This window comes from Chionomys nivalis, chromosome 12 (assembly GCF_950005125.1).
Source record: "Chionomys nivalis chromosome 12, mChiNiv1.1, whole genome shotgun sequence".
In the NCBI taxonomy this organism is placed as follows: Eukaryota; Metazoa; Chordata; class Mammalia; order Rodentia; family Cricetidae; genus Chionomys; species Chionomys nivalis.
This window is the reverse complement of record NC_080097.1, coordinates 52,104,892-52,123,587: the sequence shown is the minus strand read 5'-3', so window position 1 is coordinate 52,123,587 and position 18,696 is coordinate 52,104,892. Positions and strand designations below refer to the sequence as shown.

General features: G+C 47.4%; 1 protein-coding gene across 3 annotated transcripts in view; it reads right to left on the bottom strand.

Moving 5' to 3' along the window:
- The window catches only part of Tnfrsf19 (TNF receptor superfamily member 19), an 83,492-nt gene that overhangs the window by 21,346 nt on the left and 43,450 nt on the right, over positions 1-18,696 (bottom strand). For all 3 annotated transcript variants that reach the window (XM_057786731.1, XM_057786733.1, XM_057786732.1), the window contains exon 5: positions 14,478-14,563. In XM_057786731.1, the coding sequence (XP_057642714.1) occupies positions 14,478-14,563 (86 nt within the window). The remainder of the gene's footprint in view (positions 1-14,477; positions 14,564-18,696) is intronic.

The following is an 18,696-nucleotide window of genomic DNA, read 5'->3' as shown; positions in this document are numbered from 1 at the left end:
GTAGAATTCATTTGTCTGTTTCCTGAAGGCAGACATGATGTGAACAGTGTCTCATGCACCTGTCACCACGTCTTCCTCACTCTGATGGACGTGGACTTCCTGTCAAGCATGCCTTTTCCACTCGGATGGACATGGACTTCCTGCTACCCTGCCATCCCCACACTGAGGGAGGGACAGGGGCTTTCCCCCTTTCAGCTCCTTTTGCCAGGTGTTTTGCTACGATGACAAGAAACTGACTGATGTTCTTACTTGAAACACAGAGGATTCGGTGTGAATGACAGTGTTACACGTGGGTATAGTTTCTACATGAGATTTCTGATCCTTTCCCAAAGTGTAGAGATGTACTCAATAAACAGAACAAACTAGAAGAGATTTTCCTCCCCTAGTTTCACTGAGGCCATGACTTGTACAGTGTGGCCTAATGTCACTGTAGTAGTGAACCACAACCTAACCTGACGTGTAGAGCGACCGTAACCTGCTCTTGGCGTCAAGTTCCCAGGCTCAGCCAGTCACAGCCGACAAGAGGTCAAACGGGGCTCAAAGAACACAGATACAAGCTAGCATCTGGCAGGTCGTCTATTTAGATTTGTTAGAGGGTTGCCTTTTAATGGTTTGGAAGGATTAACCACAAATAAATAGAAATGTAAACATTAAGCAAAATAGACAGTATTTGAATCATATGCAGAACGGATATGAAAGGAAAGGGATCAGGACTGACGGACACGAGTCTGAAAGAAGGCAGAGAAAATCCATGTCCCATATATGAGTATCCGTCCAGGTCGACTTCACTGTTCGAGTGTGCAGAGGTAGCAAGCAGTAAAACGAAGCGCATGATAATTCTCTTTGTGGGCAAGTTAATTCAGTCACAGGTGGGACTGATAATGGTTAGCCACACATCTCTGACACACTGGGTTAAAGACAGGGAGAGAAACTGTTGTACTTGGGAGGGAAGGGAAAAAAAAACATGCCCAGAAAATGTCTAGACAATTCTCTGGCCCACAGAAGCACATATAACTTCAAGGATAGCTAACGCATGAAAACGACATCCAGCAGTGAGGGTTCTTTACCTAACGGTTTCCTTCTCTCCTCGACTTTACCTTTTAATTTCAGCTGGAGAGAATCAAGCTGTCAATCAAGGCTGGGTACATTACAGTAATCAAGGGAGTGGTGAGCATGGGCTCAGAGGGGCCCGGGTCTCCCTGCGGGGATCTGGCCAGGGCCTCTGCACTGTGAGGTTCGGCTGAGCCTCACCACATGACCTTTCTGGTGGCTGCCTCGCCAATGTTCCTCCTTTCAAATGACCAAAGCCTTTATGGCCAACTCACCCGGTCATTTGACAGACAGCTGACCCTTCCCTTGTACCCAGTGGCCTTGATTGGGGAGCTGTCAATCAAGCAGCCACTTCTTTGACCCGTGGTGATGGGACAATCACTTGAACTCTTCCTGGATGTTCTGAGGAAACTGTGCTAGCTGCAGAAACCATCGCAGCTGTGGCTGCAGCTGAAGCCATGGCGCTGTTCTCGGGAGGCCTTCCTCCCCTCGTGACTGTTTCCACACAGCCTGCAGCAGTTACGGAGAGACTTCACTGTAGCCAAGATGAGTCTCGATGACATGTGATGACCCTATTCATCTAATCTTGGGTCCAGGGCAGAGAACTTCCCTGATGGCTCAGCAAAAAGCTGCCTTGAAGCATGTCTGAAGCTCAAAATGGGGGAGGGGAATTAGGAAGTTGTGCACAAGTACGTGTGCCCTTTTCTATCTGTGTATTGATTCTCAGTCTAGAAGCTGCTCCTCTGTGCACGACTATCCACTGGTGTCTTCGTCACCTGTCTAGGGCTCTGAAGGCACACTGTGACCAGGGCAACTCTCCTAAAAGGAAGTGTTTAGTCAGGGCCTGACTTACAATGTCAGACTTTAATATCATCATGGCAGGGAGGATGGCAGGCCGGCATGGTGCTGGAGAGGAGCTGAGAACTTGACATCCCCAGGCAGCAAGTAAAGGGGGAGGGGGCGCGTCTGGCATGGGCTTTTGAAACCTCAAAGACAACCCCCGGTGACATTCTCCCTGCAACAAGGTCATACCCATTCCAACAAGACCACATCCTGTATCAGAAGAAAATTAGAAATGGACAAGATGAGGCCATGGTCTCTACTCTTCAAGACGTGTGCATCACACAGTCCACTTGTAGAGATGCTAGTGAGATGAAGCTGGAGGGAACCAGTACCCAGGGGCAGGCCAGGTATGATGGCCAGAGGTCAGGGTTATTGAGAGGGGCTGGGGGAGGGGGATGCAAAAGATATTTGGCTAGCAGCATCCAGGAAAGCTTGGCGGGTACTGAGATAAAGAGGTGAGACCCTGAAGTGTAAGAGAGATGTGGACACATAACCACAGGAGAGCCCAGAGGCCAGGATGGAGGTACCAGACGACCGAAGCTTGGGGATTTACAGACTTAGTTTCCACAGTTCTACTGGCCTATAGATCTATCGGCTAAAGGTTAATCTATTTCCTGTCAGGATTATACAAATGAAATATCACCGTACTGGTCTCTGAGGAGAAACGAAAGGACAAAAGGGAGTCAGGAAGAGTTGAACACACTGCAGGAGAGTGGCTGGAAGGGCAGGGAGGCAATGACTACCATCCACTGAGGCCAAGTGAGGAGCCTGTCCTGTGCCATCATAGGAAGTCTGTCCCAAAGCACAGCTCACGCTTCTCCATTCCTCTTTAGCACTCGCTGGATTCCACTGGGTACTTTAATTAGCATAAACGCTATAATTAACGCTGGAAAAATCCTAAGCCATCAAACAGCAGCTGATCGTCTGCGGCATTTCTTTGCGAGCGCAATAAAGTTAAAAGAATTTTTCCTGCTCTCAAGGATGTTTTGTTCTTTTTATGACCCACCCACCTAGAAGCCTCTTGGTGTTCATTTGCCCGGAGAAACAATGAAGCTTTGAAACTCTGCACCAAGAAACAGAAAAGACACCATAAAAGAGAAATCCATCACGGCGGCTTTGACCATCTGTGGTGAGGAACAGGAAGCTCAAATAAGACCTCAAAGGGATAGAGGCAGGATGGCCATCTGGGAACTGAAACAAGGGAAACCCGGGCCCTGCCCTCCCAGCTTTAAGTGTGCACTCTCCTTAACCCCTGGAGTGCCACGTGCCACCATAGCCCTTGGAAAGCAGGGCCTTGCTCGGGGGTGGGGTGTCATATTGAGGCAGACACATTAAAGCCCCAGAAATCTTCTTGGGATCACGAATTAGTGAGGTGGGTAGTAATTAAAATGAAGTAAGTTGTGGGGTTATCTTCATTTGATGGTACTTAAATTATTGATAGCACCTTCCTCCCAAATAAGTGTAGTGCATAACTTAAAACTTCTGACTGAGTCTAGGGGAAAAGAAAGATCTAGACTTAGAGAATGTTTCCCGCCGCCTTCCATCCCAGAACTGCTGCTCGTTGCTATTTTAAAACCAACAGGACTTAGGTGAAAGAGCAAAGAGGTTTACAGTAAGTAGGAAAAAGCACTTCTTTTGAGTCTTAGGACATGGGATGAATCTGAAAATTCAACCCATGTTTTACTATCACTTGTAGTTATTAGACCTCTACCTGGTACAAGAAAAACAGGGGCACAAAAATGGAATTGTCTGTCGGGTGTTAGGGTTGAGACTCGATCAAGACTCTTAATCTTATGGAATGCAGCCATCGGAGACAGACATCGAATAGGCACTGTTCTGCCTACTGGTATTAGAGCTGACCAAGGACTTCCCCCGGGTGTGTTTGCAGGTGTCTACCTGTATCCCTGGAGCCTAAACCACAGAAAACATTGCTGCTGCTGTTGAAGACACAGTATGATGGGAACTCCCCTCACCCTCATCCCGATGTGCGGTTTTTCTTGAGGATGGATGGTCAGTTTTCACTGTCACCTTGACACAGTCTAGAATCAACCTGGGAAGGGAGTCTCAGTGCAAACTGTCTAGATCGGGACGGCCCGGGCAGGCTTGTAGGGCTTTTCTTAATTAGGTTAGTAGAGGTGGGAGAACTCAATCTGAATGTGACCGGCACTATCTCAGGGGCAGGATGGTGTGGAATGGAAAGGAGACAGTGAGCTGAACATAAACAGGAATTCACCTGCTGTTCTCTGCTCTCGACTGTGTGTAACACATTGGCTGTCTCAGTTTCCTGTTCCTGTGGCTTCCCTGGAACGACGGACTGAACTCTAGAACTGTGAGCTGACAAATCCTTCCTGCCTTGCTTTAGTCAAGGCATTTTACCACAGCAAAGGCATATTAGCCACTTTCGGGTGCTGTGGTAAAACACCAGGACCAAGGCAACTTACGTGAGAGCTTACGTCGGCTTACAGTGCCAGAGGGACAGGGTAACCAGAGGGACAGGGTAACCAGAGGGACAAGGGTCCATCATGGTGGGGAAGCCACGGGGACAGGAAGCTGGGACTCACGTCTCAACCACGAGCCTGAGGCAGAGAGAGCAAATGAAAGTAGCGAAGGTTTTCACTCTCAAAGCCAGCAGGCCCCAGGGCTCGCTTCTTCTGATAAAACCTCCCCAAACAGTACCATCAACCGGAACCAAGTGTTGAAATGCCTGAGACTGTGGGGGATAATTCTTATCTAAGAACCACAATAGGAAACAAAATACCCCCAAATTTAGAAAAAAAAAAATTCAAATTAATCAAATGTTGTTCTTTGTCATTTCCACCATGTCAGGAATGGGGTGGGGTCGGTAGTTATCCCTTAGTGTCCTGGGAGCTCTGCTTCAGGACTTATGTTTGTCTTCTGGATTCCAAAACTCCATGATATTCAATCATCTTTTAAAATAGGTAACATTTCATGATCCACACACATCCTCCTAGACGGGTGCATCCTCCCTACATGCATCGTCTACAGGACGTGGAATGCCCAAATGCAGTATAAAGGCCAGTGGATAGCATGCAGTGTTACGACAAAACAAAGATGCCCGTTCATGTTCTGTGCAGAAACATGTCTTTACGATGTTTTTGACACCCCAACTGGGTAGATCTGCAACCGTGAAATCCATAGATATGGAGGGCTGGCTATATTAACTAGGATTATTATGTTCTTAGAGTCAAACCGGTAATTAAGTCAGCCGAGTGACATTTATTTAAGCTAAATTAATTAAATTGCATTAATTAAATTAATTATCAGGTCTTGAGAAAGGAACAGACAGCCTGTTCCTCAAAGCACGTGTGTTTACTGAACCAGCTGGGCACAGTCTCCTTAATTAGAATACGAAGTCCCTGCTTCCTCCCTTGCTTCGGCGAACCCTGCCCTGCCCGCAGGAGTCTTCCCATCCTGACCAACCTTCTAACCTACACGCCACTCCATCTGTCACTCACACTGGGATCCAGCCTCTGCAGAGTAGGTTCTGCCTGTCACAGGTGTGACTCTGTCCTCGGGTCCCCATATTTGGACTTTCCTCCACACTTTATCGCCTTTATAGACTATTTTGCATCCTGGCATTTGAAAGGTCATCCCTTAGCATGCACCCTGGGTGAGGCAGCAACCCCTAGGAATTTTAAAAAGCAGCTGACCTTAAAGAAAAGCACAAGTCCTATCAGGGCCCGCAAGCTGTCTAGGAGCTATTCATTTTGTATCTGTGTGTGTGTGTGTGTGTGTGTAGGTGTGTTTGGAAGACACCTGCTGTGAATCACAGTATAGATAAAGCCTCTCTTGTGAGTTCTTAAAATACTTTCTCTGGCATGCTCAAAATAAACAGAGAAGTTAGGACAATGTTTTAAAGACTCAGAGGGCGATACTTTCCAACTGAATTAATTCCTGCTTGATATCCAACTTTAAGCTTCTCTTTTAAAGAGGAGGGGCTGGGCCTGTGTTCAGAGTCTCCCGAGTGCTGCAATCACAGGCACAGGCTGCCGGGCCTGGGTCAGCTCTGGCGACCTAATATCCTTTCGGCCTGTGGGGTATTTTGACCTAGCATTTTTCAGCAGGGACTCCATTACACGGCTGGCGGGTCTCTTGCCGAGTTAATTACAGAATCTGAAACGCTGCTGAACATGTGCAGGCTTCTTCTCCTCGTCATTAATCCCAAAATAGCTCAGTAGAGCCATGCAGGCTGACTCAAACCTAGAGGTGATGTAAATGACGGGAAGATGTGCCTGGGTCTTAAAGGAATGCCGAACCGTTGGTGCAAGAGGCTGGAGCATCCAAGGTCACTGGGATCTAGGGCTGGGCATCTCTCCCTAGAGCACTGCAATCCCCTGGGGACACCAAGGCATGCCTGTGTTTATTTTTACAGTTCTGGAATAGAACCTGGGCCTCATGCATGCTAGGCAGGCACTGTACCACTAAGCCACGCTCCCAGCCACATTGTGATTTATAATGACTGGCATCTGGGAGCTCACTAAGAAGCAGTTTCGAGCTGGGCACTTGTGTGTCATCAGGCAGACCCCAGCTGAATCCCTTTTCTTCTTCCACGTGACGAGGAACACAGGGAGCAAGCTGAGAAATGCGAGTAAGGATTCTGGTGCCTTCTTGAAATAAAGAGGGATTTGCTCTGCTGTACTCTTCTGGTCCTTTCTTCATTCGCTCCTCAAAATAAAACTTCTTGGGTTAAGCCCCCTCCTCAGGGGTCCTAGAAGTAGCAGGACACAGAGTTTAAAGGCCACCTAACCTGGTCCCCACGAGAATGAAAGGGGTTCCCAGCATATACCAACAACCCCCTGAGAATAAACGCTCAGTATGAAAGGTTGCCCTCTGAGACCCACTGGTATGGGCTCTGAATCTGCGGCTGCACTCAACGCTCCAGCTGACGGCTTTGCTTCTCCATTCCCTCCCACGCATTTCTTTCCAGTGTTTCCTGGGCACTTGAGGATCACAGATTCACTCATTAAAAAACTCCACAGCTTAGTGAAATGGGCCGGCCAGATCTCATTTATTTCATTTCATCTAAAACTCGTTCCGTTTAGCAGTGCCCTTTGACCAGATGCAGCTTATTTTTCCATGAGCAAATATTTAAATCAGTCCATGGGTTTTAAATGTCCAACAGAGGCTGAGGGTAAAAGCTGAGAAGGTAGGTGTGCGGGGGGGGGGGGGGGGAGCTAGGTAAGAACTGATTGCCCATTTCTCAGAAGGATGCTCCCCTTCTCCAGAGTCGGGCAGACAGGGACCCACAAAAGCAGCTCCAGGCTCAGGGGATGGTGTGATCTAGTCAGAACGTCTAACTTTCTGACTAGAAGTAACAGGCAAAACAGACGGCTCGTATTTACAACTTTCTACGGGAGGAAAGAATGGCGGCAGACCGCGTGAGTTTAGGACACTTTCAGAAGACTTTCTCATACGAACAGCTGAGGAAACACACGGCCAAGGAGCCACTGAGGGGCACGAGTCTGAGACAGCTGCACAAGCACACAGAGCAAGTGTGCGGCAGCTCTCTAGAGAGGCCAGGACATGTGGACGGAGCTGCAACAGTCCCCCGCTTCCCTGGAAATGCTACCGTGTGGGGTGTTGCTAGATCCACGCTGACCCAGAATCCCAAGCATGACCAAGACCAAAAGTCAGCGAACAAAGAAAGTATAGTGGCTCACACCTCTGGCCCCAGCACAGGGAGGCTGGTGAAGTGCCAGCACAACTTCCAGGATGGTCTAGGTCAATGGTATTGTGACCCTTTGGCAGTCAAATGTCAGATATCTTTATATTACAATCCATAGCAGTAGCAGAATTACAGCTATGAAGTAACAATGAAATAACTTGCCGGGCGATGGTGGCGCACGCCTTTAATCCCAGCACTCGGGAGGCAGAGGCAGGCCGATCTCTGTGAGTTCGAGACCAGCCTGGTCTACAGAGCTAGTTCCAGGACAGGCTCCAAAGCCACAGAGAAACCCTGCCTCGAAAAACAAAACAAAACAAAACAAAAAAACAAACAAACAAAAAAAAAACCAATGAGATAACTTTATGGTTGTGAGTCATCACAACATAAGGAACTATATTAAAGTGTTGCAGCATTAGGAAGGTTGAGAACCACTGTCTAGGTTATAGAGTGAGACTATAAAAAAAAATGAATAAAAATAAATAAATAAAACAGAAGGAAAAAAAAAAGACTCCCACAAATGTTATTTGATCGCCTCCCCAGCCCTTTGACAAGGCCTCTAATTACAACGCTCAATGCCACTAGAGGAAAACCTCAAGGGTCAGCCATTAGGATGACTAGGTCTGCTTGTTTTGCTGCAAACGTCACAAAATGACAGTGTGCTCTGGGTGCCAGGGCTGCTCTGGGATCAGGAGTCCTTGCTTGACGACGGCTCATGATGGCCTGTCCCTGCCGTCTGGCTGCATCCAGTTCTCCAGCTCTCTGCCTCCTGAGCCCTCTTCTCCCTCACAGTTTGGTGATTCTTACCGTAAAAGTTAAGCACATAGCTGGGTGGATAGCACAGGGCTGGAGTCTTAGTGCTCTAGAGACAAAGGTGACAGGATCAAGTTTAAAGCCAGCTTGGGTTATATTGGAAGACAGTGTCTCAAAATACCAAGACTTGGGAACATAGCTCAGTGGTATGGCACTCGTCTGCCATGCACAAGGCTCTGGGTTCGATCCTTAGTGTGGAAAAGAAAAGATTTCAAGGGAGGCCTTCAAACCGTGTCCTCTGCAGAGAGGGTTGTAATGACGGGCTGTGTAGGTATCTGGGTTTGTTTTTACTGCGTGGGTAGTGGCACCTTACACAGAGCAGCAAAGAGGAAGAAGTGGGGAGTCTCTGCCCAGATGAGGTCAGGCTAATGCTCTAAGTAGTCTCCCCCACACCAGGGTTGTGCTGCCTCTGCTGTGTTCTGATCTCATCCTCATCTTCCCTATCTTGCAGGCTCCGTTTAGGAGAAGAGTCAGTTAAATTCAGACATCTCTGGGAGCGGTTTCCTCTATGGGTTGCTGAAAGTGTTTGTTGAAAGCATGCAGCCACACTCAACTATTCCCCACACAATACCACAGTGAGGCTCCACAAACAGCCTTCTTGCCAGCAGTGACCTGGCTGGACACCAGCGTGTCTTGGTCTAGGGACCAGAGGCAACTTCAAAACCCCCAGTAAGCTGAGTCCTTCATTAGTGCACACTGGCTTTGTGGATCACAGTTCCAGTAAGCGGCCTGGAAAATCTGGCCTCTAAGTATTAGCAAACTCACCAAAAAATCTACTGCAGAAACAAAACCCTGACATGTATACAGAGTAAGTGTGGAGGGAGGACCTTGTGCAATGGGCATCTCTCCTGTATCCACACACTGCTGTAGTGTGAAGGACCTTGTACCATGGGCATCTCTCCTGCATCCACATACTACTGTCGTGTGGAGGACACTGCACCATGGGCATCTCTCCTGTATCCGCACACTGCTGTAGTGTGAAGGACCTTGTACCATGGGCATCTCTCCTGCATCCACATACTACTGTCGTGTGGAGGACACTGCACCATGGGCATCTCTCCTGTATCCGCACACTGTTGTCGTGTGGAAGATGCTGTACCATGGGCATCTCTCCTGCATCTGCACACTGCCATTTTTCTCTGATCGATGTGTGTATTCAGCCACACTTGCCCTGTGTCTGTGCGTGTTGAAGGCCAGAGATCTTCAGTGTCTTCCTTTGTCACTTTCCATCTTATTTTGGGGGACAAGGTTTCTCACTGAAATTGGATTTGGAGTCCACAGATTGCTAGATGGGGGCATCTGGCCCCCACAGGCTCTGGTGCTATGGTTACAATTCCAGAATTGATGTGGGTGCTGTGGATCTGAACGCAGGTCCTCATGCTTGCACAGCCAGCACTTTATCAACTGAGCCAACCCCAGCTCTCTCTCCTAGTGCTTTCGAGAGCTGCTGTCTCCTAGAGGAAACAGGAACTATCCCAAGAGTGTGGTGTTCAGTATAACGAAGAAAAGTCTAAAATGGGGCTTGGTAGCACAGGCCTATCTGCCAGCTACTCAGCAAGTTGAGGCAAGAGAATTGCTTGAGATGAGTTCAAGACTAACTTGGGCAATATAGTGAGACTGCAGCCAAAAGAAGTGGCGTGGCAGAGCACTGCCCAACATCACAGGGCTCGGTGCCAGCATGGCGAAATCAATTAATAATAGGTATTGCCTACACAGACACTTCCTTCTCTACAGGGTAAGCCTGTGCCCCACCCCAAAGTGATTTAAACACAAGAAAGAAGTGACTGTCCCCTATTGCCATAGTTACTTTTCTCTGGCTATGATGAAACACCCTGATAAAAGCAACTTAAAGAAGGGTTTATGTCGCTCCACAGTTTGAGGGTACAGTTCTTGATGGCGGGAAAGACAATGTGGCGGGAGCCAGAGGCAGTTGGTCACACTTCACAGGTAGGCAGGTGAAGGCTGCTGTTTAGCTCCTCACCCCAGTTAACTGGATCAAGATAATCCTTCACAACTAACCTAACTAAGCAACCCCTCCCAAGTGTGCCTACGGGCTTACGGCTGAGGTGATCCCTGAGCCTGACGATTGACCGTTAACGCTGACATCACACCCTGACATTGTTTCCTGTGTGAAGTTTGGAAGGAGTGATGGCGAGTGCAGAGTAGACCCCAGCTTTGAGCGGTGGGCAAAGTGTGGTCCTCTAGCTGGGGCTCCATTTTGACTTTATGTTTACTCCCTGGACGATAGAAATAATTACACCCAGGGAGTAGGTTTGGGATATAACTAAGAGAACTCGTGTCCAGTATGGTGCCACAAGCCCCAGATATAACTCAGGATCTCCATCTCTGCGCCAGTCTGCCTTGTCCAGGCTATAATTTCACTTGCCTGCTGCCTTTAGCTCCTCCTGCCCTGAGTGTGTGCTTAGGGAAGACGGTAGTCCAGGAGTTCACTCCTCCTAGGACAGTGTCCAGATACATCTCTCTCTGACATAGGTAACCAGCAAAGGACAGCACGAAGGGGCAGCCTGCTCTTTGATATGCTGATAGCTGAAGAACCCTGACTTCAGCTTGCTTTCCTCCTTTCCCATTCCCAGTCCCCACCAGATGCATGCTGGGAACCCCCATAACAATGTGGTCCGTGCAAGAGCTGCTTCTGTGCACCCACAGCCCCTCGGCCAGGTCGTTAACAGCATGAGTTGGTAGCAGTGCTTGGGTGACTTTGACATATGGGGCTGACAGCAGTGATGTTGACAAAGGCACTTTCTGTTAAATTTCCAACTGCATGCTTTGTCCTGACTGTATCAAATGTGCACTTACTTGGGACAGTAAGGTGCGAGAAGAAAACACCCAAGACATTTTAGAGCTAAATCCTGCCGTGGGTCTGATGAGAAGTAAAGCATCTGCGGCTTCTTTTTTTTTTTTAATGTTTATTTGATTGGGAATGCTGCTGGGGCTGAAGTAAGTGGTTTAGAAATGATTCAAAGCGGCTTTCACCAGAGCACAACTGTGTTTACACTTGATGTTTGCTTTGTTCTCGAGCGCTTTGTGTAACGAGCCACGTGAATCTAAAGTCACAGCCATCAGATAAATCCCTGCGTGTGGGAGAAAGCAGAGCAGGAGCCGCGGTGACCTGCAGGCTTGGTGGCTGTGCGTGGCTCAGCACTCAGGAAAGGTTCCGGCTCCTCAGGCCCGGCTCCTCGTATCGATGCGTAATAAGCCGCATTGCTAAACACTGATGGTTTTCTAATGGGAACTTAAAAGGCCTTCTTTTTTTTTTTTTTTTTTTGGTCTTTTGAGACAGGGTTTCTCTGTGGTTTTGGAGTCTGTCCTGGAACTAGCTCTTGTAGACCAGGCTGGTCTCGAACTCACAGAGATCCGCCTGTCTCTGCCTCCCGAGTGCTGGGATTAAAAGGCCTTCTTATATAACAAACCAAAGGCATTTCAAAAATTAACTTCAAAAAGAGAATTGAACTTATTGAACATTTTTGTTTGCTTGAGGGGAAAGAAATAAAGGGAAACATTAATTGTTCCCCAAACAACACATTTCTAGCCTCAGAGCTTTCTGAAATTCAGCAGCAAAATACAGCAGTTTGAAGTTCTTCCCAGTCTGTTTCCTACCTGTATGGGTTTCCAAAAGATAGAGGTAGGGGCTGGAGACGGAGCCTTAGGTTCTGGTTCCCCATAGGGTAAGTAATTGCACTGTGCACACTGCGTGTACCCTTCCCCACTTCAGGTATGGCTTTTCCGACGTATCATTCATTAGCCTTGCGGAGCAGCAGAAATACTTGGGCCGAGTCTGTCTCTGCTAGCCGTGTTGCTCTTCCCCTGCACAGGGGAGCAGGAGTCTGGCCATTATGGAGAGACTGACACACCTAGCCCCTTCTGAGTGCCTGCATGTCCAAAGATACTAGGACTTGCTTTGTTTTTGCTTTTTGTTGGTTCATTTAGATAAGGTATTACTCTAGGCTTGCCTCAAACTCAAGGCCATCCTCTTGCCTCTGACTCCTGAATGCTGAGGCTGCAGGAGAGTCACCATGCCTGAGTCGATACCTACAACTTTCATCCGTCGACATGAAGTGCTCAGTGATCCGAGAGTCAAGTGCCCGGGAAACTTTTTTTTTTAAAGAAAACAAAACCAAGTTTAAAAGGAAATGAACTGACAGTCTTTGGAAACCAATAGCAATGTGAGGCCAGGTTTTGTTTTGTTTTGAAAAAGAGAAAGGAAGGTCCTGGGACCCTCCTCCAATCTAGTACCTGGGGTCCCTGGGACTACAACTCTTTATCTGAGCCTGGACGCCCCAGCTGAGCCTATTTCCACACACACTGTACCTAAACAAACCCCACCGCTTGAGGCTTGAGGCAGCCTGAAGGACGCCTACTTCCCACAGCCAGGATGCTCAAGGGCATAGGAACCCCTCAGGGGGACTGAAGAAGAAGCTCTTTGTGGATAAATTGAAAAGCCCGGAGGAGAAGTAAAAACACAAGGCGCCATGCATAATTTCCCCCACAGACTTCTAGATCTCCTTTGAGGAGATTAGTCCAACTCTGGACCGGTTCCCAAGGAGGGTGCCAAAGACAGCAAACTCTGACAGAGATGAAGCTCACCAAGACCCCAAGCTCTCTCCATCTGAGATGTGAAAGTCCTCAACAGGGCCTGCTGCACTTCCAACTTCTCAAATATTTGTCTTTACTTTCTAGAAAGTTTGACACATGGAGAAATATGTATCTCTATATGTTAAACTAATTAATCGTCTTTTCCAAGTTGTAGGACCAAAGGCTTCATGAGACATGAGGCTTGCACGTGAGTTCTGCATTCAAAGGCCCTTTCACGCTACCTAAGTTTAGCTAGAACCCTAAAGGCAAGACATCCCAAAGCCTGGGGATTACATGACATCAAACCCACCACATTAAGTATGCGGGGGAGGGAAGGACCTTAGCACTTTCCAGCTCTAACCTGGGCTCTGCTGATGCTCTTTGTTTAATAACTGTGACAGATGAGCTTGCCTGCTAAAACAAAGGGTTGAGCAGGACCAGGTCCTTGGGTTTTAATTGGCAACAGGACGTGTCACGTGCAGATGCCTAAGGAGGGGCCACTGGTAGCTCCCGTATGGCAGAGTCTTAGAGTCTACGGTTTGTTTTGCTGTTGTTTGTTGGCTTAGAATTTCTGTCCCTTCAAATGAAGAATACGAAGTAATTGTATTTTCATAAAGGAAATAAGAAGGTGGAGTGCAAAAGTTCCAGAGCCCTCCCGGCGGGATCTTATCAAAGGATGCAGGCACTCGCAATTTGTTTGGAAGGAAGTTTAGCTACAGAAAGAAGCAAGAGGGCAGATACCATGGATTGGAAACTTTAACAAGGATTCCAGCAAGGCTGTGCCAGTAGATGCCAGGGGGGACATGCACCTCCACCCCCCTGCCTGGCCCATTGCTTTTCCTGTGCAGTGAAGCCCAGCTGCAAGCTCTGCTGGGATAGCAGATCGTACCACACCCCTGGCTGGCTGGCTCCATCCCTTGCCTATGGTGTTTGTTCATCCACTTTGCTTAGCATTAAGACTGGGAACACAATAAACGCTCTTGTTTCCAGGGGGAGAAACACACAAAGCTAATGGTCAAAAGGACTAACGTTAACACAAAGACCTAAGTGTCTCCTGTATTGGTGCCCTGACCGAGGACAAGTACAACGAGTCCTCTCTCCTCACTGACTTGATAGGTGAGAGAAACAAAAGCATGAATGAGCAGGAAGTGCGGGAAACATGTTATGGAAGGCAAGGGTATCCTAGAAGGAACTTGTGAAAGGCAGACAGCCCTGTGTGATCCTATCAGGGCCAGAGTAGCATAGCCGGGGATTAGCACCTGGACAGCCCAGTGAAGCCAGGTCTCCAGCACTGAGGTCTGAGAGGAAGGATGCAAAGGAACAGGGCGTGGCAATGCAAAGTGTCTGTTTCTTGGGGAGGGGGATGCAAAGCAGAGGTCACACTGTTGGCCAAGGCTCTCTATTCTGCTAGGGTCTGGATAAGAGCACACACTAGAAGCCCCGTGGTTTAGACGGGTTCTCTGAAAGGCCTGCTGCCACTTGGCATATCACTCACAGTGCGGTTCGTAGGGAGGAGGCGGGTCTCCGCAGGGCACACACTCCATGTCTTGAAACCCAACTAGTTTGGTCTTCCGGTAAAATCTAGAAGAGGAAAAAGAGAGTCCTGGTTATTGGTGTCATCTAAGCTCGCTGGTACAGCTGAGTTTCACGTCATCAGTCACCAGCAGCCTCTAGAACCAGCACTTGGTGAAGTGAGGCACCCAAAGGCTGGGCAGGTGGTGGACACTGCACAGACTGGTTCCCTACACAGAACATCCCCACTAGGGTGGGATGCTGGAGGGGGGTGTGAAGCCAGTGGGCTCTGGCAATTCTGTCGTAACCTAAACCACAAACACCTTTTAAATAAAATACTAGATTTAGCATCTGAAACTCAGGAGCCCAAACGCGCACATATATTTTCATGTTTGTTGGGGGGGATTACAAACTAAATATTAATTGTGGTTGCTTCTAGATGGTAGGAATTCAAGTCCTTCAAAATTCTATTAATAAATTAAATTTATTTAAAAGGAAACATAAAGCATCAGCAATATAGCTAATGAGCAGCATCAAATTAAAAATTAGCGGGCGTGGCTTGTCTCTTAAAGGGACAGAGCGGACCATTACAATTATGATTACGGGAATGAAAACTATGAGGATGAACTTAAAACCACCGCCATGAAAGTGATACTACAACCAGACAGACAGCAAAGAGCATTCTCCATGATTAAACCAAAGTCTTCATGCGGTTAATTTGTTTGTTTGTTTTGCTTTTTGAGACAGGGTTTCTATGTGTAGACCTGGCAGCTGTCCTGGAACTCACTCTGTAGACCAGTCTGGCCTCGAACTCACAGAGATCCGCCTGCTTCTGCCTCCCGAGTGCTGGGATTAAAGGCGTGCGCCACCACCGCCTGGCGAATTTCTTATTTTTTAAACGTTAAATAATGTCTACATTCAATTCCAATACTTGATCTATGTCTATTTCTAAGTGGCTTTAGAAAATGTATTTTTGTGCCTTTAGTGTCTGCTGTTGAGAGTGTTGGGTAATATTTTTTCATTTTTTTTTACACAATTTTTTTCTATACTAAAAGACTATTATAGATTTTGCCAATATTAAATGAAATTATATTTGGTAATTTCCTGGATGGAGGTATTAAAAAAAATCACAATATTTATTTATTTATTTTTGGTTTTTGAGACAAGGTTCCTCTGTGTAGCCCAGGCTGTCCTGGAACTCAGAGATCTACCTGCCTCTACTTCCCGAGTGGTGGGATTAAAGGCGTGCTCCACCACCCCAGATATACATTACAGTCTCTAACAAGACACGTTTAAATAAGAAATCTCCCTTCACCATTGGCGGTTTGTTCTGAGACAGGGTTCCACTAGGTAGACCAGACTGGCCTCAAACTCATGATCCTCTTGGCTCTGCCTCCTGAGCGCTGAAAAGAAAGACGTGGGCCACCACATTCGGCATTGATTGCCTTTATTTAAAAATCTTTTATTTATTTATTTATTTATTTATTAAAGATTTCTGCCTTCTCCCCGCCACCACCTCCCATTTCCCTCCCCCTCCCCATCAAGTCCCCTTCCCTCATCATCCCTAAGAGTAATCCAGGTTCCCTGCCCTGTGGGAAGTCCAAGGACCACCCACCTCCATCCAGGTCTAGTAAGGTGAGCATCCAAACTGCCTAGGCTCCCACAAAGCCAGTACGTGCAGTAGGATCAAAAACCATTGCCATTGTTCTTGAGTTCTCAGTAGACCTCATTGTCCATTATGTTCAGCAAGTCCGGTTTTATCCCATGCTTTTTCAGACCCAGGCCAGCTGGCCTTGGTGAGTTCCTGATAGAACATCCCCATTGTCTCAGTGTGTGGGTGCACCCCTCGCGGTCCTGAGTTCCTTGCTCGTGCTCTCTCTCCTGCTGTAGCAAAAACCTCACACCAGCAAGTTTCCCGTCATAAGCAGCTTTAGTGTGCGCTTGAACGGTGGGCTGCCTGCAGGCACTTGTGAAGCCGAGCGCCAGGCTTCCTCAGCTTCCCCGGCTAAGGCCCTGGTCCTGTCGGCCCCTACTTTAGGCTTAGTAGCTTCCTGATTGCTCTTCCTTCTGTTTCTGTAAAGGTGACAACTCCACACACCTCATCCGAATGGCAACAACAGCATCGCCAGCTTGTGACTGGCCTATTCCATAGCATGTCATCCTTACTGGAGCAAGTGATGAGACTAATGTCTTTCACAAGGCCACGCAAGGGCTGACTTCTAGGCTCCCCTTGGGTTCCTTTGGCCTGTTTACCGCTCTTTGTGCCAATACACACTTTTGGCTATTGTAGCTTAGTGCTGTGCTTCAAAAAGAGGGAGTATGAGTTCTATCTCCCCTTTGTAAATTTTATATGCCCGTAAGTAAGTAACTTCATGATAATCTGGTAGGAAAGCGCTAGATCAGATTGAACATATTTTCATGGTCAAATCAGAGCACAAGTTTGACCAATCACTGAATGCAGCCGGGATTTGATCCAGTTCATCCAGTTTTAGATTTGTTCGCATTACAGTGGCACAGTTTCCTACTGCATCATCCATGGTCCTGTTGAGGTCAAAGGTCAACCTCCAGCGTTCCTTTCACGCTGGGCTTTTTGAGGCAGTTTCTCGCACTAGCCTGGAATTCATCACACAGGTTTCATCGAGCTAGGATTACACACACACACACACACACACACACACTAGGGTTGGCTTTTTGACTATGGGTTCTGTAGATGAAACTCTGGTCTCCGAGTCTCCATGGCCAACACCCCTTGCTAATAGGAACATGTTCCATCACTGAGACACCTTGCTCTCTCTTAGTTTGTACCACAGTCTGGGACACAGAAACATTTGAAACTGAATTTCCTGTCCAAGTGAGGTAGGAAATACATTTTTTTAAATGAAACAAAATGAAAGGGAATACAGACATTCATTATATAAAAGGTTTGGCTAAACTGGCTTCAGAAGCTCGAACGGTAAATCTGTTCCTGACTTTCAGACAGACAATATGAAAAGACAAAAGAAACCCATACTGACCTTTGCTTACTCGCTGTGGGATGAAGAGCGTCACGTAAACACATCTTACGGATGTGAAATTCATTGACAGCGTTGTGAGGAGACAGTTCTAACTGAACTCAATCCAAGCTAGACTGGCTAGCCTGGTGGACACGTTTGAAAACGTCATTCTAAGAAACCCTGTTGTGGACTGGCGCATTCCCACCAGCGAGAACATTTTGTCACCCCTAGAACAAACCTTCTAATCACTACTATCCTTCATTGATGCTCCCCGAACCTGAGCCCAAGCAGCCTGGGTTGGTTTTCCATGTCTGTAGATTTGCTGGTCTGGGCATGTGACAAAGGTGACCACCAAATGTGCAGCCTTTTATGACGGCCCTCTTTCACTGACGGACCATCTACATTAGCAGGTGCCAGCGCTTCTTTCCTTTTTATCGCTGAGCAATATGACATTGTTCAGATCTACCCCATGCTGTTTATCCACACATCAGCAGATGAACATCTAGGTTTGTCTGAAGCTCTTCTTGTGTGCTCCAAGAGAGCACCACAGACTAGGTCACTTACAAAAAACAAATCATTTCTCATGGGGCGGGAAGCGTGATGCCCAGGGTCTAGGTGGCAGAGACAGAGATCATGAGAGGCAGCCTTCTTGCTGTATCTTCATGAAGGAAAAACCTCTGTGTCCTTACACAGTAGATAGGCAAGAAAGGGACATAGTGCCCTGCCAGTCTCCTTAGTCAGTTCAGGAGAGAGACACCATCAGGACCCAGTTCTGGCTTTGAGGTTTAAGGTTAACCTGTCACAAAACAACACCAAAATTCTGGAGGGGACCAACTCAATACACTGCAGCATTGTCCCAGCATTCTGTGTAATGCTGCTATTGTGTGTAATGCTGCTACAAACAGCAATGTATCAGATTTTTGTATGCACAGTGTTTTTCAAAGCTCTTGATTATATGCTCAAGCACAGAGCTATGGAATCTATGATACCTGTGCATTTAATTTCTTAAGGAAATGCCAGCTCATTTCCTAATGTGGCCACCAATTTCCATTAATCACATAGGAAGGTTCCCATTTCTCCACAACCTACAATCATGTGTAACTGCCTGTCTTTTCATCTATGGCTACTCTACTGGGCGTGAGCGGGTGTGGTTCAGATCTGTGGCTCCCTTTGGGCAAGTAGCTTTTCCACATATTCCCCATTTGCTTT